Source organism: Catharus ustulatus, chromosome 3 (genome assembly GCF_009819885.2).
Source record: "Catharus ustulatus isolate bCatUst1 chromosome 3, bCatUst1.pri.v2, whole genome shotgun sequence".
In the NCBI taxonomy this organism is placed as follows: domain Eukaryota; kingdom Metazoa; phylum Chordata; class Aves; order Passeriformes; family Turdidae; genus Catharus; species Catharus ustulatus.
This window is the reverse complement of record NC_046223.1, coordinates 87,190,547-87,218,076: the sequence shown is the minus strand read 5'-3', so window position 1 is coordinate 87,218,076 and position 27,530 is coordinate 87,190,547. Positions and strand designations below refer to the sequence as shown.

Genomic DNA, 27,530 nt, shown 5'->3' with positions numbered 1-27,530 from the left:
TAGTGACAATACTACAGAGAACTGTGAAGGTACTTTGAGTTCAGGGGCCTTGATATTGAGACTAGATCATCTTTAATGTGCCTTTCAACCCCAGCCATTCTGTGATTCTGTTATTCTGTGATTTATGTTAGGTTTACAACTAGAAGAACAAACTCAGTGAGGTTCTTGAGGTAAGAAGGAATAGCTATGAGAGAATAGCACCAGAAGGATGAGACTGCAGACTATCCATCATCCCAGCTCAGGAAAACAACTTCTTAACATAATAGATTGAGTGATGCAGTCTGGTGAGCTGGGAAAAAAAGTTATGAAACTGTTTGATGATTAAACTTTGAGGAGTAACGTGTTTCTTATGTAAGAATTGCAACTCTATCTATGTTAAGAAAAAAATGTAACTGTGCAGGCAGCCAGGTGTTGCACCAGGCTGCCCAGAGATGTCACAGCCTCCTTCCCTGCAGACACTCACCACTCCACTGGACACGACCTTGAGCAAGCTGATGTAATCTTGCTTTCTACAAGATGACTGCTGAAGGTCCCTTCCAGCCAACATAGGATTGTGATTTTTATGAACTTCCTTAGTAAAAGAAGCCAGTGTAACTTTAGTTTCATTAGTGATTAATATGCTCATTCTAACAGACAGGTTCTTGGTTATTTATTTGCCTGTGATTGTCTGAGTTCGGTGCTGCTCTGGGCATACTAAAACGCTATTTATTTCGTAAAGTTTTATAGAAAGGTTTGACTAAATGATCTTCTTTTGCTTTGATATATTGGTTGATTGGGTTACTTTTTTAACTGTGTGCTCTCATGTGAATGGATGGATACTGTTACATGATTTTTCAGTTAAATCAAGACACCCAGTACTGTTAAACATCCATTCTGTAAAGCTAGGTAAATAAATGTTCATAATAGATCACAAAATATATGAAAACAGCAGAACTTATTTTTTACACATAAATATATAAATATTTTTGGCTCACCCTGAATCTACTCTTCCTCTTGTCAGGCTTCCTTAGGGGACAGGCAGACATGCATCTCAGTTGGAAGGAGAAAAACAATGCGTTCTACAAGGAGGTGCAGTTGGCTGGTGTACCTCAACTAAGAACAATTCCAGGCTGTGCTGGAAGTGCTCTGTCTGGGCACTATACACAGCTTAAACCACTCCTATTTTGGGAAGGACCAATTCTCAATTCTACCTAACTTCTCCTGTGCCCTTGAGTTAATATTTTAAAGAGAGTTAAGAATTCGGACTCTCAAAGACTCATAATTTGCAAAAGCTCTTCAATGCCTACCCTTTGCTGATTTTTAATGTGAACATTTATGAATTGTAGGAGGCAAAATTACCATGTATCTCAGTTTCAAATTGTTAATATAAGAAAACAACATGCTGTGCCTTATTTAGAACAGCCTCTATGGAGTTGTCTGGACTGAGTACACTGAAGAGAGTATTATGCTGTGTTAGGAGTCACAGAGAGATTGGCTCCCAAAGATCCAGGACTCATTCTTAGCTGAAATATAGCAGATAAATGGACTTCCTTGTACTGACAGAGGTGCTTTTCTCCTTCTAGCAGAGATGCATTTCTGCCTGTTCCCCAGTTCTGGGAAGTTAAAGTCCTGTTTACTAGTACGGTCCATGCAACTATTGAAGGCTACTACTTTGTGTATTGAAGCTCCAGGAAACTGACTTCAACTGTGTGGATAGCAAAGGGATCTCCAGGGCTTCTTTTGCAGCCTTGGAAGTATGCAGTGCTCAGCTCACAGTCATCTCTGATCAAACCGTGCACATGGAATCACAGAATCATAGAATGGTTTGGGCTGGAACTGACCTCATTGAGTCCAATGCACCTGCTGCAGCCCGGGACACCTGCAACTAGGTCAGATTACTCAAAGCCCCATCCAGCCAGGCCTTAAACACTTAGATAAGTGCTTACAGGATCGTTCTGTGTGAAAGGAAGCTTATCTGCTAAAGTAAAATTCATATAAGACTATCTCTGTGCCTGCAATATGTCTGATAAATGCAGACTTGTTTCACACAAATTTCTGAGCAGAACAATTTTGGCAAAGAGTGAAAGCCACTGTAAGATAAAATGTTGGAAAGTAAAAGCACCCTCATGTGTTGTTTCAAACGGGCAAGCAGCAGCTTTAATGTGTTTAAGATCAAAGGGCAAGCTTTTCCCCATATGGAAAATAAGTGATCGCTGTGCATTTAACATTCTGCATAAGCGCAACAGTTGTTCCAGAACCTTTACAACTCAGCATTTAATAAAACAACTCATCATGGAAACAGGAACATTATTGTTGGAAGGCAGAGGTGTGAGCAGCAGCCTGACAGACACCCAGCAGAGGCAGGCCCTGCTGTGGGCACAGGAGGTGCTGCCCTTCCACACTGCAGCCACTGCTGGGCTCTGGAGCCCCGCCACGCAGGGACTTCAGAATATCTTGTTTGGTGCCACGGAAGAAATTATGTTACACTCTTTCCAGCTGGAGTGATTATGAGATAAAAGACCCTGAAAAATAGAGGAAATGAGTCACATCATTGGGCTTTGACTATAGAGACTCAGACAAAATAAAGGCTTATTGTGAAAAGTGTTACATCTTGCTTTAGGTCTCAAGACCTAAACAGCACAAGAAGTTTTCTGTTTTCAAAGTAGTGTGTGATACAAAGCCATAAGCTGTTTGTTGTTCCCTCTCCAGCAAGACCTAGTGCTTTACAAAGTGTGTTTCTGTTCTTTTAAACACAAAGAAACTTAGGCGCATGAGGAAATAGGTGAACACTGCACTGGTCCCTCAGATTTGAGACTGTGCTGATTTCCTGCCAATATTACATGGATGAGCATAGAGAGAAGATAAGTGTTCCTCTTAGTAAGTTAAACTCGGGAAATTTTCATTTTCATTTGAACCTTTCAAGATGGGATTCTTCTTTTGCAATCTCACATGCTTCTGCCATCAGGTTCTGGTCTGTTAGTGCTGCTGCCTAACAACAAGAAAGGGCACTTCAGATTCCAGAAAGTGCAGGACTTATTTAGATTAAGGAAGACAAGACTAATGGCGTGGTATGAAACTGAACACCCTCAAGCTAAAGTGCCGTGATTGATTCTTAGAAGTAAGTTTAATACTAACAGTGCATTATGTTAGAAAAATATTCTGTGTTCCATTTATATCCTTGTTTACTACTGGGAGAAAATGATAGGAAATTAACAGGATTTTCTCTGCTCTGGTGATATTTATGAGTCAGCTCATAATTCCCAACACAAGCCATGCTTCCACTGAAGTCAACTGTAAGGTTTCAACAAAAACCCAAACCCAGCTATTAGGAGTAAATAAAGTTAGAGAAAGAAAACCTAATCTTGGTACTTAGAAGAAATTTTTAAAAGCTAGTTCTTGATAACATTATGGCATTTTTCTGCCAAGTGTAATAAGCCCTGGCATTTGTGGCTGCTTAGATTTCTTTTGTAGCTCTGAGGGACATTGGGGCTACAAGGTAACCTGGACTTGTAAATACTGTTATGCTTACCACTTTTTTTTAATTCCACCATGAATATATGGGTTTTTTCCAGGATAGACTTGTTCTTGCCTCCTCATTCTCCTTTTTAACACTCCACAATGGAGTGCCTAAAAATATTCTTCTGTATTTCAGTGTATTAAATGTGATAAATCATTCCCGTGTTAATCAACTTGTTGGATTGAATCATCAAAAAGTGATCAGATTAATTAGCATCTCTGATTTTTTATCACTTTGTACCATTCCTCCCACAGTCACTACAGGCTGATATAATGACGTGGTACAATACACCTCAAAGCTCTGGTGTTTCTACTTCAAATATTTTAATTTTTTAATTTTAAAAGAAATATTTTTTTTAAGTGTGCCTTATTTTCTTATCTACTATTCTTGTTAACATGTGAGGTGATGACACTTAATGATAGCAAATAGATAGGAATTCCCATACAAAGCCAGATATCCCATAGATTCTTCATCTATATCATGGACTTGAGCATTACTGCCAGAACAACCATGTTATTTTGCAGCCTGGAAAGCTATTATTGGAGAATTTGTGGGCTCTTTGTCCATTGTGAGTACTTCTTTGTTCACATGTCTGGAAGAATAAAAATTTGTAGAAGTAGCCAAGGGTTGCTAAGATGCCTTCTTGAGAGACATGGCTAAAAGAAATGACATTTGCTCATGTACTACAGTACAGTATCTTTGTATTTGCATTTGAGTGCCTTTTCCCCTGAAAAACTCCTTAATTGTCAATTTTGCCAACTATATATCAATGAAAAACAAATGTAAAACAGAAGCAGAATCCAGTATACAACATACTACAGGAGAAAAGTAAGAGAAATGAGGAAATTGATTTTTGGTCCAGAGCTCTTCAACAGGATAAAGTATTTTAGGTGTAAAATGCACAGCTGACTCGAGTGCTTCCCACAATATCAGCCTCCCATAATCAAGTTGGGCTAATTGTCTTAACAGGTGCCTGAATTTCAATGATTACATTATCAATAGATTTTTTTCCCCCCATCTTTACCTTTGATTAAGATGTAAAATAATACTGAAATAACAGACTCAAAGAATATTCTGAATTGGGAGGTACCCACAGGAATCATCAAAGTCCTGCTCCTGGCCCTGCACAGGACAGCCCCAAGAATCACATCATGTGCCTGAGAGTGTTGTCCAAGTGCTTCTAGAACTCTGGCAGGCTTGTGCTGTGATATAGCCTCAGGATGTGAAATGGCCTCACTGTGAATTACAGCTCATTTGCTAAATAGGCTCGTTTGATAGTGTGTTTTCAACACAAATACTTGACATCCATAATAAAAGATGTACAGGCAAGTCCAGAGAAAAATTTCATTCAGAAATGAAATTCTGGGTAACTCCCAGACCATACCCAGGAACTGTCTAGGAAAGTGGTGTTTTACCCAGGCCAAAATTATTCTAATGGCAGCGCTTAGCATTCAATGGTGTAGACCCTGAGATGCCATTGGGAGTGTTATTCCCTGTCTCATTACTCAGGGATCCAGCTGAATCACAGTAAGTGGGATTAACTCCAGAGGATAAGGTAGGAGGGCTATTTTTCTCCCAACTCAATGTGTTTCCTTCTTAGTTTTAGCTGCCAAAGCCAGCTGGCACCGTGGGCCACTGATGGTCGATTAGGCAATGAAGGTAACTGATGTCTGGCCCTTCTGCAGTAAATCACACCTTGCCTTTGCCAGAGCCAGAGCTGCACTCTGGGCACCAAGAAAACAGGCAGCTCTTGTGGCATAAAAAAATACCCAGCAGTCCTGCAATCTTTCTATTAAGTTGCTCTGCTAGTCAAAAAAAGATCCAACCAAACATGAGGTAGAGGCAATATTTTTATCTTAAATCCTTAAGATCCAAAAAGCTGATTTTATAGTGGATAATGCTGGTGATTACAGAACACATTTCTTTCTTGCACATATACACATTTCTTATATTAAGAATTATTCTTCTCATTAGTAAGACATCTAAGTACAGTATGTTAGCAGGCACTTTTACAGAAAAAGGTTATTTGAGTACTTCCCTTTGCCCTAAGCTGTGAAAAAAATTAATTAAAAATAGACTGAAATAGAAAAATTATTTTAAAGAAAAGGTTATGTAGTGGTTTTCCCTTCCCCGGGTTCATATTTTCTTTAAATTTTCCCTATTTCATTATGATAAAATTCTTATCTTTATTTTGTAAATGTTCTAAAAAAATTATATAAATTCTGCAACCTGTGCTCAGTTATAAAGACAACATAGTTTCTATTCATATTTTAAATTAATTTCCTTGTGAAGTATCTGTGATCAAGCAAAGGTTGCTGTGCAAGCTACCAGACTTCTCACTGGGTGTTGAAGCTACTTGATGCAAAAGAAAAAACCTACAGAGTTATCTAAATACAAATTTTATTTACTAAATTACGTAAGCATTCACATTTAAAAATTTTGGTCAACAAAAAGATCTTTGCTTTTAGAGTGATAAAAGGACCATTTTGTCGTTTCATACATATTTGAAGCAAATCAGTATAATGCTTCTAATCATTAAAATAGTTAAAATCTGGAGGAGCACATACTTTATTCTTATTTTTCTCTTATCTCCTGTTGAATCAAATGAAAATAGAAAATATCAAGGTCACTAGTATCTCTGAGCATTAAGAAACAGCATTTCTTGTTTTCTTTTCTTTTCTTTTCTTTTGCATGAATGTGCTTGCTGAAGGAAGTACAATGCCTGCTTTTTTGGAACCCTGGTGAAACTTACCTTGATATTTTATTTTTTGCTTATGATGGAATGGATTATCAAATGTGCATTAAATGACACTTTTATTTGTGCCCCACAGGTACTTGAGCTATTTGATTTGCTTTGTTTTGATATCATCTCCTATTATAGCCTCTTCATTGCTTTGTCAATAGAAGCCAAATACAATCACTTAGCAGACTCTGATAAAAATACGATTCCTTAAAAATATGCCAGAAAAGAACAATTTAGGTTGACAACACTTTTTTTCACACTGCAAATCTAAACTTTCTCCTTCTTGATGAACTACTCTAATTTTTAGAAAGAGTAAATATCCAACAGTGGAACAAAAAATATTTTTAAAACAAAATCTATCCCTCACAGCCTGACAAAACTCACCTTTCTAAATAAGTTGCTTCAGCAGTATGATCATTTCTTTAAAAAGTCAGACATGAAATTCAGCTCAAATTTCTGTATCTCTGGAAAATGCAGCAATTAACACAAAGAAAGAATATATAAAAGGTTCGCTGCAATATTTTTTCTCTTCTCAAAAATTATTTATTAAGTTTCCTATCCAGTTTATTTTCCCATTCTAAGACTGTGAGGTCTTCATGCTCTACCTCTCCACAGCCAGGGTTGTACTATTTCTGGGTAGAAGGCAGTGCAGTATCAAGCCCTCAACACGCTACACTCTTCCACTTGAAGAAAAGGTTGAAGTGCAAGTCATTTTAAAGGAAGTCTAGAGGAGAAATTTATGAGCTTTTTCTATGGAAGAGCGCTTATTCTCCATGCAGCTTTTGTCAAACATTCTTAACAAATTGTAATAACCTTTGTCATATCTCATTTTCTTGCATAAACAAGTCACGCTGAAACTACAAATGATGGAAAATTTAATCCGCATGGCTTGCACTATCAAAACTGTTAAACTGTATTCTTTTCCACCATGTCAGCAGTGCATTATCTGTTTTATAGGAATGTTGAAAAGATTACTTTTTAAGGGAGATACTGCAGGACCTGTGTAAATGTCCACCTCATGCCTGCATTAGATGGCGTTTTCGTTTTCAGTTCTTCCTGAAGCTAGGAAAATGCTTCAGCGTTTCTCTTTCCATATCCTACCAGAGAGGGCATTCCCAGCCACCTGTGATAACTGTCTGCCCAGAGGCACCAGGAAGTGCCCAGAGGCTGAGTGTGCTGTCAGGTTTGTGTTGTCTTCCTGCCTTGAGCATTCATGTCTGCTCTGGGATGGAAGATGGTCCACCAGCTCTCAGGTGAACAATATGCATAATTCCTCTTCTGTGGGAACTTGGTGCCTTGAAAATTGTGTGTAGGTACAAAAATAACTCCTGGTCTAGGAGATGATGTTTTTTCATCTGTTTTCTCCAGCAGCTGCATGGGATACTGAATCTGTAAATTCTCCCTTTCAAACATCAAGAGGGGTGAGAGTGCTGATAACACCTAGCCAAGGCAGATCTGTCTTTTTGCTTTTTATGAGAATTGTTCACCAAAATTAATAGCCCCCATGAAAGTGTAGCAGTGCTGTGAAAGACTGGCTTTCCTTCTTTTTTTAATAGGGTTTTCTCTGGGTATTTTACCCATTTATCTAAACCTGTAATGTGTCTATTACTGCTATCCATCCAGTATAATCTTCAGCACATTTATTTATCTAATGGCTCGCATTAAAAAATCATGTAAAGGCAGCACTTGGGTACTCAACTCAGCAAGATCCTGATCACTGTCAAGAAAGCATGGTCACTGTCCCTGGCTGTGGAAATAATTACTTATGGAAGGGCTCAAATAACTACTTTGTAGACTGAGACCTCGTGAATGCAAACAACTTCCTCTAAATTTGCAAGCAACTGCATTAGTATACCAGGGAGAAAAATAAGAGCTACTTTTTGATTATAGTTAGAGTTAGCAAAAGCTTTCAAACATTTTCTGCCTTCTGTACAAAATCCAGAATAATGGCACTGCCAATGCTTTGCAAACAGTTTTGGTCATAACGAATGCCCTTACCTGCATCAGGATTACATTGGACCTCAAATAATATTGGAAAATAACTCTGGTGGTCTAATTGCTTAATTATGCCACTTTAACAGTGATACATTTTTATTATTTACAGAAGAGGCCACAAAAGTTTGCAGATGTTTAACTTCCAGTTATTTGAATTCTAGCAGTAAGTTATGTAGCAAAATAGATCTTAGAAATCTTCCCAGGGTGTACTTTTTGTCCTTATGATACTCCTTAAGTGATGCTTTAACAATCGCTTTAAGCTGAACATCCTCTTCCAGATGAACAGCCCTTAAATAAAACAGTAGTAAAATTCTGCTGAAAATTATATAAATGGAGAATTGGTAGGCCCTAATTAACCAATTAGAAAAGTTTACGAGAGGCAGATTGATTAAATATCAAAGTGTCTGAGTTATATTATCTTTCATAAACTGGCTTTTCTCCAATTAGTATATGCTTTCAGGAGCAGGGGAGTAAGATGAAAGGATCTGCAACAAAACTGATTACTGCTGAAACAAAATGGAAGTTGCTGCTTTTCATAAAATACAAGGCTATAGCAGTACTTGAATAATTTTATGCGAAGTTGCTGCCTCAGGCATATGTTTTACTGTCTGATACTGAATGCATGAGGAAAAACCATCTGTTTTTTTCAGCCTGAACAATGATATGATCCAGACTGAATCACTAGAGGCCAAATATAATTGCTCTGTGTTTTGCTTTTTACTACTCTCTACCTACAGCAGCATGGTCTTGTACAGCATGTATCGCAGCATGCAGTTCAAATGATGGCATGGGAAAATACTTTTTCTTCTATTGAGTGCTATCAAATTACTATCCAGGGCTTAATGCAATCATCTACACTTCATCTGTCACTGAAGAAATAATTCACAATTGGAAAGAATTTCTGATAAACTTTGACCACTGTGATGTTTAAACCTTAGGGATTCATTTTTGCTGGGCAGGTCCTCATTTAACATTCAGCCAGGTGAAAGTTGTTGCTGCATCCTTCATGCCTTCAGTTCCAGCCAGGAAAAAGGAGAGGTGCTTTCCTTGCATGGCCTGAGTAAACAGATTGCACTAAAAAGATAGCTATTGAATCCTCACTATTAGTTTACTTTGAAGGAAAGCACTTCAGTGATATATAAACGACTGCAAATATTCTGCTTTTGTTGCTAGTGTTATGTTTCACAGCACCTAAGTGTCTGCTTTTGGTTTTGCCAGGCTAGTAGGACTGGGTTTCTGCCCTCCACAAAAATGCTTAGAGTTTAATTTTAGGCATAATATGCTGAGTGGCACTAAAAGAAATGTTCAGTGTTGGAGGGAGGAATGAGGGACAGAGGGGCAATATTTGAATGTGTGGGTTGATAAATGCAAATAGTTTTCTTTTGTTCTTTAATAATAATAATAATAACAATAATTAAAAAATAATGATGCACTATGCCCTTTTGTGTTTCTGGAAAAACTGAGAGCAAGAATTATAGAAGTTGGGAAATATTTCTTTCCAAGACTGCTTTTAGGTATTGCTGTGAGGATTGTTTTTGCTCCTTATGGATAAACTGCAGAACTATGTCAACCAGGTGCTAATCCACACTGCACCTGGCTTTCCTGAATATTTGCTTTTATTTTGATTAATACACTGCTTAACTGTACTCATTCCCTCTCCTGACTCACTTTTCCCATCTATTATGAATAAACACCTTGCCCACAGTGATATTCTAAATCACAGTCCTGACAGACTATGGCAAAGCAAGTGGTGGGTGAATGGACGATGGTTTTGTGTGGGATTGGGCTGTGACTTAAAAGGCTCAGGTTTATTCCACATGTTTATTCCACTTTCTGTGTAGCCTTAGGCAAGGCCCTTACCTTTACTGTGCCATGGTCTCCAACTGTGATATGGGAACAAGAATCTATTTTTTCCTGCTGTGTCTGTTTTCCATAATTGTGCTATAAGAAATCTCTCCAAGTGAAAACTGGTATTGTGTGTTTGGATAAGACCCAGTACAACTGGGCCTCCAATTTAGTTGGTATTACAGGAATAAAACCAAACGAGCAATTTTTAATACCTAAACACAAAGGAAATAAGCAAATGTCATTTTAATTGATTCAGGTCTAAAGAAACTCAGCAAAAGGAAATTACATTCTTTTACTGTAAATTCTTAGTCACTTCTTAATTTTATTTTGCCCTCCATGCAAGCCTTAATGAGAAGAAACCGCATTTATGCCTATGTCAGTAGGATGTAATTATAGGGGGGTTGCATCTGAAGGCTGCAGCAGCTGAAACTACCAGTAATGTTCTATGAGATTTTCCATTTTTATGAAGTGAAGTGAAGGGGGGGAAAATTGCTCACAAGATGGATTTTTGTCACTAATCACAGAATTATAGAAAAATAGAATCATAGAAAAATAGGATCATGGAAAGGTTTGGAGTTGGAAGGGATGTTAAAATCCTCCTGATCCAACTCCCCTGCGATGAGCAGAGAATCTTCCACTAGGTCACGTTGCTCAGAGCCCCATCCAACCTGACCTTGAACACCTCCAGGAATGGGGCAAGTACAAGTTCTCAGGGTAACCTGTTCTAGTGCACTCTCACAGTCAAGAACTTCTTCCTAATACCCAGCCTAAATCTTACATCCCGCAACTTAAGGCCTTGCCCCTTGTCCTATGTGAGACAAGCCCTGGTGAGAAGCCCCTCCCCAGCTTTCCTGCAGGCCCCATTTAGTGATGGAAGGCTGCTCCAAGGTCTTCCTGGAGCCTTCATTTCTGAGGAGAGGCTGAACAGCCCAGGATGTGGTTGACTTTCTGGGCTGTGAGCATGCATTGCCAGGTCACATTGAACAGAAACACCCCCAAGTCTTTCTCCCCAGGGCTGCCTTTGATCCATTCTCTGCCCAGCCTGTACTCATGCCTGGGATTGCATGAGTCTTGAATGAGTATTTTATTAAATCTTGAAGCATGTGTTGATCTTCACCTTTCTGTAGTCTAGAAGGTAAGACTTGCCAATGGTGTGTACCAAATGCGCATTTTACCCACCTGAAGAGTGTTTTATTTACAGTCCTTAATAGAATTTATATGCAAGCTCCTACCATATTTGATTTTCAGAGTAGAACTTCTCCCCAGCTTTTAAGTGATATGCTACAAAATGTGCCTCCAAATCTTATTGCATTACAGATAGAGATTTTCTACTAGACAGTCAGAAGACTAGATTTATATTTTTATGTAATGTATATTATAGCGCTCCTATATTACATCACTATGGAAAGTCCATATGTTCTGTGGGAAAAAGTCCTCATAGCTCCTGCAGCACAAGTGTATGCAGATGTAATAATATCTTAAAGTTGTATCCAGTAGTTAGAAACATGTTAGAAGTATGTAGGTTGATAAAAGCCTCTGTGAGTCTTCCAGACCAACATCCTGCTCAAAGCAGAGCTCACTTTCAAAGTCAGACCACGGCCTTTTTCAGCCAAGTTCTGCAAGCTTTGGGGGCAGAGGTTTCCCAGTGTGGTGCATTGACCCTGGGTGCCCAGCAAAGCCTCCCTATCTTTCCCCTTCCTCAGCTGGAGGGAGGAGAGAAAGTATAATGAAAGGCTCATGGGTCAAGATAAGGGCAGAGAGGGATATATATCTATCTGCATTAATTACAATATCTGTTCATGTGGGTTAGAACATCAGCTAATAATGAGTCCCAGCAATTCAGAAAATAGTCAAAGGCCCGCTTTTTGTTAGTTGACTCATTGTGCAGCATGACTGACAAATGTTTTAAGAAGGAATTTAGCAAAACATCGGTAGAATCAATTATTGCTGGGTGCTAATTAGTCAGCTCATGATACTGTGGGTAAAATTAACCTCTTTTCTGATCTAGTTCATAAATGGTTTCACTAGCCCAGTGGTGAAGCAGTACAAGAGGAAAGGATAATCCTTTCCACCTACAGTATATGTGTCAGGGCAGTACCAGTTCTGCTGGCTCATGTCTGCAAGCACATGTGCTGTGACCACTAAGGGCTGGACATGGGATATGCAAGAATTTCTGCATTTCATCCATTTGTTTGGATCTTCCTCACAAAAAGATTTAGCTTTTTTTACCTGTGTGTATTCATCAATATCATGAAACATACAGGCTCATGCAAACTATCAGTTGTGCTTGTTTTCCTGATTGTAACTGCTCAGCTTGTGTAATAGTTTTAACCTCTTCAGTGGATTGTGTGATACTAAGTTAGTTCCCAGAATATAGCCTGTTCATAGCTCTACCTCTCACTGCAGGTTGCTTGTACACAAAGTCTGCTGCTCACGAGGAGGTTGTTTTGGATGGACAGATAGATGCCATATGTAACTTAGCTCTTCAGTAAGCTTATGCAGTGGGTATTTGTGGCCAGTTGTGGGAGAAATTATTTCTCAGACCTGAGAAGCAGCCCTCCCACTGGAGATCTTTCTTTAAAGACACTTAGACTATCTGGACGTAAAGGTACAGGATTGTGATACAAAAAGTAACATCTGTGTATATTGGGTCATTTTCCCAAGAAAATCTTGTTTCTCTCAATTCTAGTAGTGTTGCTCAGAAACATATAGATTTAATAACAGGTTATTATTCTAACATCTTCAGTGAACTAAGTTAAGGGTAGCTGTATTCCCCTCTACTAATGAAGACTGTACAGAGACAGTCTTCTATTAATGCTGGTGAAGTAAAATCAATATAGATACTGGGTCAGGGTACTGTAAAATATTAACAATTATTAATATTCTTTCTTTTTCAGTTTTCTCCTTGTGTTTGGTTGCTTGATTTTGTCCGTGTTTTCTACTATTCCTGAACACACAAAACTTGCCTCTGGTTGTCTCTTCATTTTGGTAAGTGAAAATTCTGAATACAAGACAGTTTTACAGATACTTTTGCATATATTCAAATCATCTCCCTCACCATGTAGAAAGTAATAAAACACAATAATTGAGCATTTAAAAAAAAAAAAAAAAAAAAAAACCCAAAACCTTATCCTCAGAATGATGAAAAATATTATAAAATAGACAATTTTACCATCTTTCTTTAAAAACAGGTCAGATGATAAGACAGTGCTAATAGAGTATGGTACTACATACCCTTCTTTGCTTGAGAATTGCTGTGGTTAATAACTGATAGATTTTCTACTGCAGTTTGGCAGTGATTGAGCATGAAAGACCTTTGATATTGCTGCTGTCATTTATAAAGTCAGTATGTAGTAAGAGGCACTTAAAATAGGAATTAATTTTGGTATCTTAGATACAGATTTAGGCTAGCTATTGGTAGATACCAACATTTTAGCAGCATTTGCTGCAGTAGGATCTGGTAGTTTCATTATTTCTTCATAATACGTGCTTTTGTATTATGTTTATCTCTCCCTTTTCCCTTCAGAGGTAAATGAAAATGGCTTTAATCCCCAAAAAGTGCTTAATGTTTTTCATGTATTGTACAGATGCCACTTTATTCATCTGCCTCTTGATGGGCCATTTAGTTCTGCAAGAGATGTCCTGAGGATAGGCAGTAGTGAATATTAAAAGGTCATCCTATACCCAGAGTTACCGTGGTTATTTCAGTTCCATGTATTCAGCAGACTGTGGCTTGTTAGGTAGAGCCTGAGGTGAAGTAACTGTTGACAAATGCCAACATTTTAATTGTCATCACTGTATGTATCCAAAAGCTCTGGTCTTCAGAACAGCTCCCTAATTAATTATGGCATGAGCAGGCTGATAAGCATAATTATGTAGGTGTGCTATGTCTTTACAGCACAATGGGCCACTCATGAAATATCTGAACTAAATGTCCAGAGCTGGCTAGGTGTAGGTATGTGGTGTTCTGCTCCACTGGATGGTTTCTTAGCAGGGCTAATTAGGGAGAATCATGCTAAATGTTGCAATTTTCTTCCTAGCTGTATTAGTGCTTTTTCTTTCTCTGAAGAAAAGATCAGGTGGCATTAGACGGGCTAAAAATGGTCAGATTTAAACCCACACTTGTACCTAGACCCATTATTTACAAATCTGAACAGCACTTGGTAAATGGAAGTCTGTCTGAATGTTCTGCAGCTGGTTATATTATCACAACTGGTACACTAATTGCTAAGATTTTTTGGTATAGAAAACAGGAAAATCTGATTAGTCTGAAAATACCCTATTTGTAATATAAGGTGCTTTTGTGACAAGTAATCTGTTTTCCTGTGTACTTATGCAAATTGGTCACAGAAATGTCATTTGTTCTGACATAAAACATGCATTTCCCATGAGCCACATATCTGTTGATTGTGTTGGTACACTCACCACTGCTGCTTCCTCAGCTGGCTGGTTCCCTGTACTGTGCCACGGGTCTCACAGGAGCCACGATGTGCAGGAGCTCTGTGAAGACCTGGCCTTGCTCCCAGCACTGGGGGAGGTGTGGTGAGCTCTGATTGCTGGTGCACCACTCCTGATAGAGGTGTCCATCAGCAGAACTGCTCAGTGTCTGCTGACAGAAACTCCGGTGCTTTTTGCTGCTATGGCTTCAAAGATGAGCTTTGTCCGTCTTAACTGTTCTGACTGTACATTCCATGTGTATCTGTACATCCCTCTGAACACAGAATAGGCCTTGAGGAGGAAGAGGGTGGATGGTTGATCCTTGAAACATCAATACTAGCCTCATCCAGCATTTCTGTACTATAGCCTACTGTGTTCAGCAAACCTTTGGCAGGAATAAACCTAGTGATGATGAATTTTGCATCTCTTGCCATGGGTCTCTAATGGAGAAAAATATAAACACAGCAAAGTATGAAGTTCCAGCAGCAGGCTAAAGCTGACTGCTTTATTGCAGTTTGCTGATGCATGGTTTGTTCTTTCTTTACATACTGAATCATTAGCTGATGTTAAAAATGTTATCAAAATAGACTTTTGCAACCACAAACCAAGAGGAAAATACATTCCTACATTAACTCAGGAGCAGCTGTTATGGCTGTGCCAACACCTAACTGCAGCCACTAGAGTTTTCGCAACCTTTTCCTTGCAGTCAGTCACACAGCTCTTCCAAATGTGTCATTTAGTAAGACAGCTGTACTAACTATCAGATCTGGTTTAATACTGCTTGTGCTTTGTGCTTGAAATAGAAGATATATGTTTCTTTTCTAATGAAGTACCATACAAATATAACAATCCATAGAGCTGCCTGCTGGGTTTCTGTGAACTGTTTGTTTTGCAGATTTATTCCAGATGGTGTCCCCTACAGCCATGTTAATTGGCTAAAAAGCTAATGTAATGTTCCTTCAACTTAATACCTGAGCTGCTGCGTGCACTGGCACCTGTGGCTTTTGACGTATTGCAGCTATTCACAATTACAAAGAGAAATTAAAGAGGGGAGTGTAGATGAGCTGAGCAAACCTTTTCCTCCATCTCAGAAAGGCCAGAGGAGCTGAGAAGATCATTCTTTCCCAATCAGTTAGTTCCATTTATCTTCCTGAGCCGTGCCTTACAAGGGAGCAGAGAACATACCTCCCAATCACTGCATCCCAAATACTCTCTCAGAAACATGCAACAATATTGATAGCTCAAAGCAAACCAATTAGGAAAGCAGTAATAGCTGAGGGCTTCTGAGCTTCAGCAGAGGTTAATGGACTCATCTGAGGTGCAGAAATGCCTGAGCTCTGCTACCAGAGCTGAGGCAAACCTGCCCTGCTGTGTTGTGTTGAACCCAGCTCCAATTCTGGCATCCACACAAGTACTACTGTGTTCCAAGGTGCCTCCTCCTTATCAGGAAACCTGTCAAGGCAAACGCCTTTAATATTTGAATTTTATGCTTATAGTGAAAGTCATGCAGATAAATTAAGTGCATGTTACATGTGGTAATGTTGGATTGTTGCATCAGTAATTAATTTGGTTAGATTTGTGTCCAGAAATAATAAGAGTAACTGGGAGGATAGCATCAGATAAAACTCCTTATACCCACCATGATAATGATGCTTTAGCCTCATCTGTGCACACAACTTCTGGCACTTGAGTTGTAGCAGTGATGTATCCCAGACAGGCAGAAGAATAAAAATCTACTTCAGCATCAAAATAAACCACAAGCAGCTTAAGAATCCAACTAACACAGCAAGAAAATAATCTTTGGTGTATTGCTGATCTGCAAGTACATTTGCTAGCACTTTATCAAATAATAAACACAAGGGGAGTAAAACTGAGGCTGTGAAGGCAAAATCAAATCTTTTGGGGAAGACAGCCAAGAAGGAATATTTTCTGGAACAGGAGGTCATTTACTCTCTTGACCAAACTCTCTACATTTTATTTTCAACTAAAGCTGAAAGTTATGTGAATTTCTGCATCACTTCTGTTTGCTTGCTGTCAATGAAAGAAAATTAATTAAATATTTTTTGTTGACTCAGGAAGATTTGACAAATTGAGAAGAAAAAAAAGGTCTTGGATCAGTTTAAATGTTTCATTTGACCTGGCATAAAATATTATTTGTGTACTTGATTATTTTAGAATTTTTGTCTTAAAACACAGATTAAGGATGTAGGAAACAAAATTTCATTTTTATTGAAGTGAGAAAGCATTCTGTTTTTTCTGGTTTTTTGTAATTTTAATTTTTAATCAAGATGAGTAGATCAAAAAATGCAAGTGAATTTCTGCAGGACTGGTTTTATCAAATCGGTTTTGTGGTTTTCTCTGAAAATGGCTGGTGCAGAAAGCTGTACCCAGATTTGTAGAATAAAGGCCTCTGAAAATGTAGTCTAGGAACACATTCTTCAGGCAGAAATAGCTCCCAAAGATATAAAAGCAGACAGCATGCACAGGATGAAGCTGGTTTCTCCATGTACTGTGGTCACTTACATGAACCCAAACCGAGTCTACCAAGTGCTTCTAGCAACTAATATCTTTCCAGGACTTTTTTCTCCAAATATTTTTGCATAAAAGAGAGAGGATACACACTGATTTAAAAACATAGGGTATAGCTGCCCCATGGAAGGTAAGCATGTATTCAATTTGTCTCTGCTCCAGGAAGTCCATCCATGGGAATTTGATCCTACAAATCTGCTACAGTATTGTAGAGCTAGCCAGAGTGGATTTTAAAAAGTTTAAAAAAAAAAAAAAAGCAACACATTTTTCAGTTTAGATTGTACCAGTACTTGAATTCTCTTGCCATGCCAAGGACTTAATGATGGCTCTATAGGACCAGTTATCAAGGCATAAAAAGTAAAAATGATCTTGCAATATTTTACTTATAGATACATTTCTAACAGTAAAGTATAGACCATATTACTGGAATTTTGTTGAGTCTTCTTCTGAGAAAAACAGATTAATTGATCCGTGAGCCAAAATCAGTGAGTTTGTCAAAACTCAAAATCAGTATTAATCAAGAAATACTGATTTCTGGTGTTTTATTTTCCAAATCAAAACCTACCTTTGAAATGTCAAAATTACTCATAGAAATTGCTGAAAAATTGCATTAGAGATACAACAGTGATGTTATCAAAGACAGAATAAGAGAGGGAAATATAATGTTAATAAGGTCAAAACCTTCAGTCTTGTTTGGATTCATGTATAACATGAGCACAAATCAACTCAATCATGTCATAATAAACTACCTGTTAGATTTGCAAACATTCTTACCATATAAAAATGAATATTTTCACATCTTTACTGTTTAAATTGATGCTCTCCTATTATGCATACAGGTTTTACCAAGTCAGAGCTGACTGTTCTTACAAAAATTTGGACAAGAGTTCATCACAACTGCTTGTGAACCTTTGTGTAGAAACAGAACAGACTTCCCAATGGAAACTTGAATGCTGGATGCACTTTACTGAAACGAAAAGTTGTTATGAGGAAGTCTGACAGAAAGCAAAAATGTAAAAATTAAAAGATGGAATTATTATAAACAGTGGCTGTTCTCAAATCTTAATTCTCCTCTCAGAAGGCAGTGTTGGCCCTTCCAACCACCCAGCAAAGCTCTCTAACAAACAAGTACACACTGTAGCTATGGAGAGAGAGATAAAAGTAACCATAAAAACGATTTCCTAACAACAGAACACAGCACTGCACCTAAACTCTTGAGCTATCTATATATTGTCTGCAGAAGGTATCTATATATTGTCAACAATGCTGAGGGTGATAAGTACACTTGAACAGATCAGAGAATAAAGATGTCTCAATCCTGGCATAAGCCTGTTATTGATATAGTTCTGAGATTGATTATATTGTTAGTAATCTTCTGTCCTTTCTTTTCTTTTATTCTTCTGTATTAAGCAGAAATCACCTTTGTAAAGAAAAGACTGAAAATCACACACTGAACAGAATAATTTTTCTATTGTAATTAAAATTGCAGTATATTACGTTTTATTGGGAAATCTTAAATGGGTTTGATGACTAAAGATGATTAAAATTGCTTATGTAATCTACAATTAGGGAAAAAAATAATCTCATAACTGAATCACTTGTAGAAGATAGGATAACTATGAACAGTTACCTCAAGTGCTATAGGATTCAGCAGCAAATGCAATAGAAGCCAAGAGAGATTTTGTCACTCTGACAAACCATTCATCAGAACCATCAATCAGTTGTGTTTAATAAGAAATCTGCATTTGATGTGCAATATTAGGATCACTGGAGTTGCCACAAGTCAGGGGCTGCTGGATGAAATGCCATCCACAAAATTATTTTCCATTCCTCTGAATGAACAGAGCATGCATAGAGAAATGGGTGGTAATGTGCAGTGAAGATGAACGGAGATAGCAAAACCACAATTAGTGATAATTGTAACAAGTTCATGACCTAGTACAATTTTAATATTAAAATTACTAATCTGTAGTAAGAAAGCCAGTGTTGAATTTCTAAATAGGTACATTACACTATGTTATTGTTATCAGTTCCTATATAAGAGCTGTTACTTAGCTTATCTTGTTTATGACATTGTATGGCTACATGCAGACAGTCAGGAGAGAAGATATTGGTCCTGAGAACAATCAGTTTCTGATTCCCTTTGTTTCCTAAAATGAATAGAATTCATATTCAAAGGCAGCAAATATATTTAAAAAGCCTTTTAGCCAGCCTTTGGAGGGGCCACTTTCTCTGGAGAACACAGAATCTCTAGGAAGATTTTGAGATTAAGAGTGGAAAATGGGGAGGATTAGATGCCAGTGATGGGGTGGCAGGCTTCAGATTAACAAGGATATAATTCTTTGAGGAGGAAAAAGCATACCTCCTTTTAGACTGATCAACACATTGTGCTAAAAAACCAAACCAGCTGTCCTGGACTTCCTTTAAGGACAAATAAGTAACATTCCTTACACAACTGCTCTTCCCATGATGTGTGTTTTTCTTGTTTTATCACTTGAAGTGATAACACGGTAGCATAGGAAATCACCTTCAAAGAATAAGTTTCTGCAGATGTAGATTTGTATGCTAGATCCTGTAGTATTGAATTTGATTGGTTTCATGCCAGAGTTTGATATGGAGATCAAGAGCTACCTCCTTAAAACAGGCAAGAAACAGTTTAGATTGCCACAGTAAAAAAGGATAGATATCAAACTCTCTATCGGAAATTCAGACCTGACCTTTGTCAGGGAAATATTGATTTGCCAAATGGAAATGCAGAATATGTCCCCAGAGGAAAGCCAAAGTACATGGTTAAAAATAACATGTAAGGAAAAAGTTCTACAAACCATTAAATGTCAAAAGGAAAAGAGTGCTGAAGAAGGCAGCATATCAGTGATATGAAATCTAGGGAAAATCCAACATCTGAATAACAGAAAAGCTGCAAACCACTCAGTCTCTTTGCAGAGATGTGACAAAGGACGTGAGGACACAGCTTGCTGTAGTCAAAATGTGAACTTTCCTCAAGTGACAGGAGAAATCTGTTTAGAAGATTCAGTTTAAAAACTGTGAATTCAAGCAAATATCTAGCACACACAGCTGGATAAACACACCATGCAATGGATGAGCAACTCATGTGTTGGGCACTATGTGTTGCAGTGAATGGGATGACATCAGACTGATGACCTGTCACTAGTGGAGTCTCACAGGGCTCCATCACCAGCCCTGTGCTCTTCCACATCTTCATTAATGACTTGGAGGAAGGACTGGAAAGGGATATCAAACAAGTTTGCAGATGATGCAAAACAGGGAGGAGCTGTTGACTGTCTTAAGGCAAGGAGGCCCTGCAGAGAGACCTTAACAAGTCAGAGGGCTGGGCAATCACCAACCACATGAAGTTCAACAAGGGAAAGTGCTGGATTCTGCACCTGGAACAGGCCAGCCCTGAATGTATGAACAGACTGGGGAATGAGATGCTGGAAAGCAGCACCTGGGGGTCCTGGTTGATGGCAAGTTGAACATGAGCCAGCAGTGCCCTGGAGCCAGGAGAGCCAACCCTGTCCTGGGGCATCAGGCACAGCATGGCCAGCCAGGCAAGGGAGGGATTGTCCTGCTCTGCTCTGAGCTGGGGCAGCCTCACCTCCAGTGCTGGGGGCAGCTCTGGGCACCACAATGTGTGACAGACATTGAACTATTAGAGAGTGTCCAAAGGAGGGCACAAAGATGGGGAAGGGCCTTGAGGGGAAGCCGTGTGAGGAGCAGCTGAGGGCACTGGGTCTGTCCAGCCTGGAGGAGACTGAGGGGAGAGCTCAGTGCAGTTACACCTTCCTTGTGAGGGGAACAGGAGGGGCAGGCACTGATCTCTGCTCTGTGCTGGCAGTGACAGGATAGAGGAATGCCCTGAAGCTGTGTCAGGGAAAGTTTAGGATATTAGAAAAAGGTTCTTCACCCAGAGGGTGGTTGAGCACTGCAACAGGGAAGTGATCACAACACCAAGCCTGACACAGTTCAAGAAGTGTTTGAACAATGCTCTCATGCTCAGGGTGTGACTCTTGGGGGTGGTGCTGTGCAAGGCCAGGAATTTGACTTTGATGTTCCTTGTGGGTCCCTTCTGACTCAGTTTGTTCTGTGATTTTGTGATTCTGTGAAATAAGTATTGAAATACAGGCAAAAACAAACAAACAGACAAACAAAAAAATCTCTAAGAATTCAGAATAGACATACCTACAATGAAAAAATCCACCTAAAGTGAAGATGATGGTAAATTACAGACACACAGTGGAACTAAGTTCAGTCCTGAGGACCCTGAGTTGTGGGTGAGTTACAAAGATGAATTAGCAATAATAAATTTGGCCATTTTAGACTTTTAGGCTTCCATGAAGTACCTAAGGAAATGGTGTATGTCATGGACAGGACAATAATAATAACTCTGGTATCACATCTGAACCAGACAGGAATTGGCTAATTGTGCCATATGAAGATATGATCACAGGAAATGCATGGCTCACAAAGATATATATGTTTTCTTTTTCCAAGAGACCAAAATTCCATAAGCCTGGGGAAAAAATAATAGGAAAACTGCAAAACATTCAGTGAATAGCGTGAAGTGTGAAACACAAGATATGGTATACTGGCTCTCAAAATCCAGTTACTTGACTAAAAAGGGGGATGAACTCAACTTTTTCACAGAACTTATGGAACTGAATAAAAATATTGTGACCAAATACTTGTCCAAGTAGAAGAAATGTTTGATGAGGTGATATTTTTGAGAAACTAAATGTGTGAACATGATTTTGGCTGATTGGGTTGAGTGCCTACCAAGACCAGCTTGTACAAAATTACAAACTGTCAGAAAACACTTTCTGAAAGTTGTTTTCTGAAGATTTTTGCTACTGGTAACATTTCAGTATATATTAGCCGAGATGCACTTAGGTCTTCCAGTTGTTAAAACATGCACAGATGAGCACATAGGGATGTCTTGATGAGCTTTGACAATTGGGAAATTGCAATAAGTAATTTTTAAAAGAACACTGCAGATATCATTTGCAGAATATCCAGCATTTAACAACTCCAAACATGCTAAGGCTAAAGAATAAAAGAATGAACATACTGTCCTACTCTGCAGTACAGCATGTCAGATGTTATCAGTTAATTCACATGCACATGATCAACCATAACAATTAGCCTAAACCACTTGTATCAGCACAAAATCAGTAGGGATGCCAGGGCATAAAAGGGTTCAGAGTTCTGATGCTCATTCTACACTGGTTTTGGACAGAGAAAAGATACAAAATTCTTCACAAACATTGCGGAAGGAAAATTTTGGATCTGTGTTGCTACAGAGGCATGTGCTTGAACTTCTGCCTCTAATGTGACATCAGAAATGTGACTGCAGCAGAAAAAAATGTGTGAAGAAATCACAGAGGAAGTGCGAAGGCCTGGGTACAGCTGTACAGAGCTTCTTTGTTTTCCATATGAGGATAAATGTAAAACCAAAATTAGACCATTAGACTGATATCTCACTAAAGAGAAAGAAAATCTGAACAAGCACAGGGAAGGGTAAAAAAATATTTGGAAAGTAGAAAATTATTCTCTAATGTGACTTTTTTGCTATCATCTCCTTTAAGGAATTCTCATAGATGTGTATTTGGACCTAACACATAAACAAATGATATGGCACAAAGCAGTGAGTGCAAATGATTGGAACACACTATGTTTAAAGGTGATGCAGTATCTGGGAAAGAGCAGGATAGACCTGATAGAGCTGATCCACACACACAAGAGTGTGTCCTCTCCCGTACTCTGACCCTGGCAGGGCCTCTGATGGGGAACTGGCAAGGACAGAAAGTACTTAACAATCCTGGAAGCACTAGTCCACAGCTGACAGCTTCAAGTCAGTTCAAATAGTATCGCAAAATTGCTGGTAGGAGTTGGAAAGAGGTAATTTTGGGGAATGTTTATTCTTCTGGATCCTACCAGTTTCCCATTGCCCTTTTCCCAGTTTGAGAGAGGGTATTCAGTGATCACCAGCGTGTCCCTGGAAGAACCATGTTCCCCAGGAGCTTTGGGCACCTGCAGGCCCAGAGCAGTTGGCCCATGATGGTGATGTGAAGTGAGTCTGCTGGTCTGGGGAGGCAGAGGATGCTGAAGGAGGTTAGCACAGTTTCAGTGGTAGGAATCATGTACTGTGTCTGGTATTGTAAATACTTGTATTTATAAGAGATTATGAAAAACATAAGTAAATAGCATCTATGTAATTCTGCTACTGGGTTGTACTATCTGATTCAAAACTGGTTTTATTTGAAATAAAAATTCACAGCTTTTTTCTGTTGCAAAGGAATAACAAAGAAGCATGACTGATGAATGTCATGTCAGGTATAAATACTAAAAGATAAAAGGAAGTTGGATAGCAGAAGTCATATACAGCAATGTGGACTAAATATATAACAGAGGTTTTCATATTATATCAGTAGATTTGTAGTTGTGTGTTTGATTAAAAGGCACAAATTTGATTTCTCAATAATCCTCTTTTTAATGTGGAATCTATATGGAAATTCTTAATTATAATATAGAAAATCAAGTGCACTAAAAGTATCACATCCATTATAAAACTGATAAAAGATAAAAAGGTGCATACATTTCACTTCATGCTTATTGTTTATTACACTAGCAGCTGAAGTGAAACCTCTGGTTGTGATTTATATGCCACTAATAGGTTCTAGTCTGGGTTATGTTTTCAGATTTATGGATGTCTCTCCCTCTGCTCAACTGCAGTTGGAAAGAATTAGTTTCTTAAGTGTATGTATGCACATGTAGACGTGCTTGTTATCTGTGTAGACCGAAGATCTCCCCTTTTTAATGCTGAACCAGGAAAAGCACAAATGTGTTCAAATTTACTATTATTTTAAACTATGAAGCATGCATGTCTTCTGACCTGGTTTTTTTAATCTGGAAAATGGCCGGTATAACACAATTGCCTGTAGTCCTACACCAGCTTCTGCATCATAACAATTTAAAACCCAGACGTTTGTCAAGTTTCATTGAGACAGAGCAGTACTGTGCTTCCCCTCACATCCCAATGGCATATCTTTAAAGGTTACAGCCCAGCTTTAGAGCTTAGTACCTGGAATCAGTAGAGGTGTTTCATGGCTTTAGAGACGGATGTTGTTGATAAGCTGAGGTGTTCTGTTCTTGCGTTAATTGAATGATTAAACAATCTCATCCTCTTTGACTGTGAGTAATAGAGCATTGCTATTTGGATAGTATCAAGTGTTCATGTGTCACCATAAAGATATTTCAGCAGCTGGTGACATACTTAAACCGGTCAGCCATAAATTAAATTATGAGAACACATTTATTCTCCCTACTTTCAAAATTATTTGGAAATGCTGGACTTGCCTGTTTATGAGATTTTAGGGAAGAGGGGATATATCCCACGCAGTATCAAATTACATGGTTCCTCGTGTTCTGCTGTTGTGTTAGTGTAGTGAGGCTCACTGATTTACACCTGATGAGGATCTGCAGCACAACTACACTGTAGAGATGCTGTCTTCAGAAGGGAAACTTGGGCCCTACTAAAGCTTATTTCAGAGGATTATTTTGGTCTGTTCTTGTCCATTTCTCTGACTGCTGACAGTGTCAGTTATAGACAGTTCTCCTATGAGCTCAAGGGAGGCAGCTCCTCACATCAGTCTGCAGCTGTTTTGTGCTACTTCATTAGCCTTTAGAATACTTAAAATCACCATTTCTGTACAAGAAATATAATTAAAATAAGAGCAGAGACATTGTCTTGTGGGTGGATTTCTTCTATCCAAGCCTCAGCTCATTTACACATAGTAAAATAACCAGAAGCATCCCAGATCAGCAGAGTGCCCAAACGTGGTCATTTTCTTATTGCAAAAATGACTCTAATTCCCCAAAGTTACAGTCTATAGTGAAGGCACCTGATTCATCAGCAGCAAATTATTTCAGTTTTAATAAACGGTAATGCTAAAGATTGAGAAAGTTATTTTGTAAACTTTTTTTGGCTGTTAAAATGTTATGCTTAGGGAAATCATTATCATTAAAAACTGCTTGAGAAGCATATTAATGTTAACAATTTCAGCAAGTCGTGGATCCTATTTGGATAAGAGGAAACAAAAGGTGGAGAAAGTGCTGCATTGTACAAAGTATGCTTGATTTGCTTAATCATCCACCCTGTTGATTAGAGTCCTCCAGACCTTTTATTAACAGAAACCTTGTTCAGGATGACCTCTTGTTTTCTTTTCCTGCCATTTGTGTGACCCTCGTTGTTCCAGTGGTGTGACAACTCAGACACATACAGATGTAAAAATCTTCAGGAGTACACTGCTAGCCAAAAGCAACTGAACCTGTCAGCCCAAGTATGTCAGCCTTGCTTCTCTTGCATGTGCGTGGTTCCCCATGACAGCTGGAGCTGCATGTGCAGAAACATTTCAGAAGGAAAAGCTCATCAGTTTGGAAGAATTGTGCTTTGAAAATGAAGAAAAATTTTCCACTGTCTGAACCACCAATGCATCTGCCATAGTGGTTACTGGGAGGTGCTAACTGTGAGCTTGAACAGCCAAAAAAGTGACAGATTGTGGTAACTCTGGTGTAATGCCAAGTGCAGCTGTGATTGGAAAAGGATAAGCTAGGGAAAAAGCAAGAAATGGAAAAGACCAATTCACCTCCATTCTACCTAGAAAGGGAGGAGTTAGGTTTCCAGTAAATCTTAACTTGCTCCTCAGTTCAAATCCAGCCTTGCTTAATTTTGAAGAGGGCCAGATTTAAAAACAGTGCAAGATTTTCCCATTCTGATGTAAATGTTGTTTCTCATTCTCGTAAGTAATTCAAAATTAATGATGTTCCATTCTATTATATGTAGGACAGAGATACTTGGAATGCATCATTTCTTCAGTCTACAAGCCTACAAAGCACAAAGTCTAATGATTTATTCCATCACATGCCTTTCCAATTATGTTCTGATCTTCTGTTTCAATGCAAGGAACTAAACCCAAGTTATTTCAAAGCCTAGATTTATGCTTAAGTTGGCGATAAGCCTTTCAAACAGAATTTAAAAATTAAAATCCTGATCTTGTTTGCAATGCATCCTTCCAATTTTTGCCCATGGAAGACAAAGAACCTTGTAATTTTACATCTGCCATAAGAAAAAGTAATGTCATTCCCCAGCCTGTATTAACCCTGACAGAGATTTGCCTTAACATTTTGACTAAGTGTCCTAACCACTACAACATTATTTTTTTAAACAGTAGTTTGTCTCTCTTCCTTGTCTCTCTCTGGTTTTGACCTGAATCAATCCAAAATAAAACAAATCTGTTGTGTGTACTACTATGAAGAGTTCTATTTCAATGCATTATTTTTTTAAGTCCTTTCCCTTTAGACTTTATTATATTTTATATTTATTTCCTTCAAATTAATATTTTCTTTGAGGAAGTAGGAGTCATTAGGATATAAAGATCAGTTTGAAACATCACTATTTCAGTGAGTGCAAAAATAAGTGTGAAACCCCTCTACATTTGCTTCAATGTCTTTTATTAAAGCTTATAGTGTACTTTAAAATTTACAGAAACTTATTATGGGTGGAAGAAAATAATATATAGCATTTTTAAAAGCAGCAGCTCTTTTAGCATCCCAGTGCAGCACAATTGCACTTGTTATATTGTTTAAGTAGTAAAAACCTTTCGAAATTATATTACCATGCATAAATTTGTAATGGTTCTAGAAATGGTAACTTTTTCTCAAGGAATTAACAGATGTATTTCACACTGTTTCCTCAAGAAAAATCTTATACTCTTACCCCACCCACCAAAAAAAAAAATCTTTTTGCTCTTTTTGTCCCCCCAAGTACATGTATCTCCAAGAAATTTCTCTTTTTAGTATATGTGTTTGTGTGTGAAAGACAAATATGACTTCTGTCTGTAGCAAACAAAGGCACCATGTAGTACACAGACTCTCAGAAACATGCTTTCAGCACACAATAACTTTTCTCATCTTTGTCCCACTGAGCAGGCATAGCACCTAGTAATGGCTAACAATAGTACAGGCGATAAATACAAAACTGTATAGCACTGGTAGGATCCAGAAGAAAAAACATTCCCCAAAAATTACCTCTTTCCAACTCCTACCAGCAATGTTGCGATACTATTTGAACTGACTTGAAGCTGTCAGCTGTGGACTAGCGCTTCCAGGATTGTTAAGTACTTTCTGTCCTTGCCAGTTCCCCATCAGAGGCCCTGCCAGGGTCAGAGTACGGGAGAGGACACACTCTTGTGTGTGTGGATCAGCTTCTGGAAGTTGCCTGGGACGATTTCACCGTACTTACAAAACGTATCGCCCGTCTCTGTACACACCATATGTTTTCCAGGGAAACAACAAACTTTAGTCAAATGAAATGGGATTAAGTTTTAACAAGGAAAGGATTTTATTGGAAGCAAATAATGTTTCATGCTTCTCAGCCTTCCTTTCCTTCAGTATCTTTTACCCTAA

General features: G+C 38.4%; 1 protein-coding gene across 1 annotated transcript in view; it reads left to right on the top strand.

The window, feature by feature from the left end:
- Positions 1 to 27,530, top strand: part of KCNQ5 (potassium voltage-gated channel subfamily Q member 5) — a 278,870-nt gene that overhangs the window by 178,800 nt on the left and 72,540 nt on the right. The window contains exon 2 of the mRNA XM_033055747.1: positions 12,980 to 13,070. Coding sequence (XP_032911638.1) covers positions 12,980 to 13,070 — 91 coding nt within the window. The remainder of the gene's footprint in view (positions 1 to 12,979; positions 13,071 to 27,530) is intronic.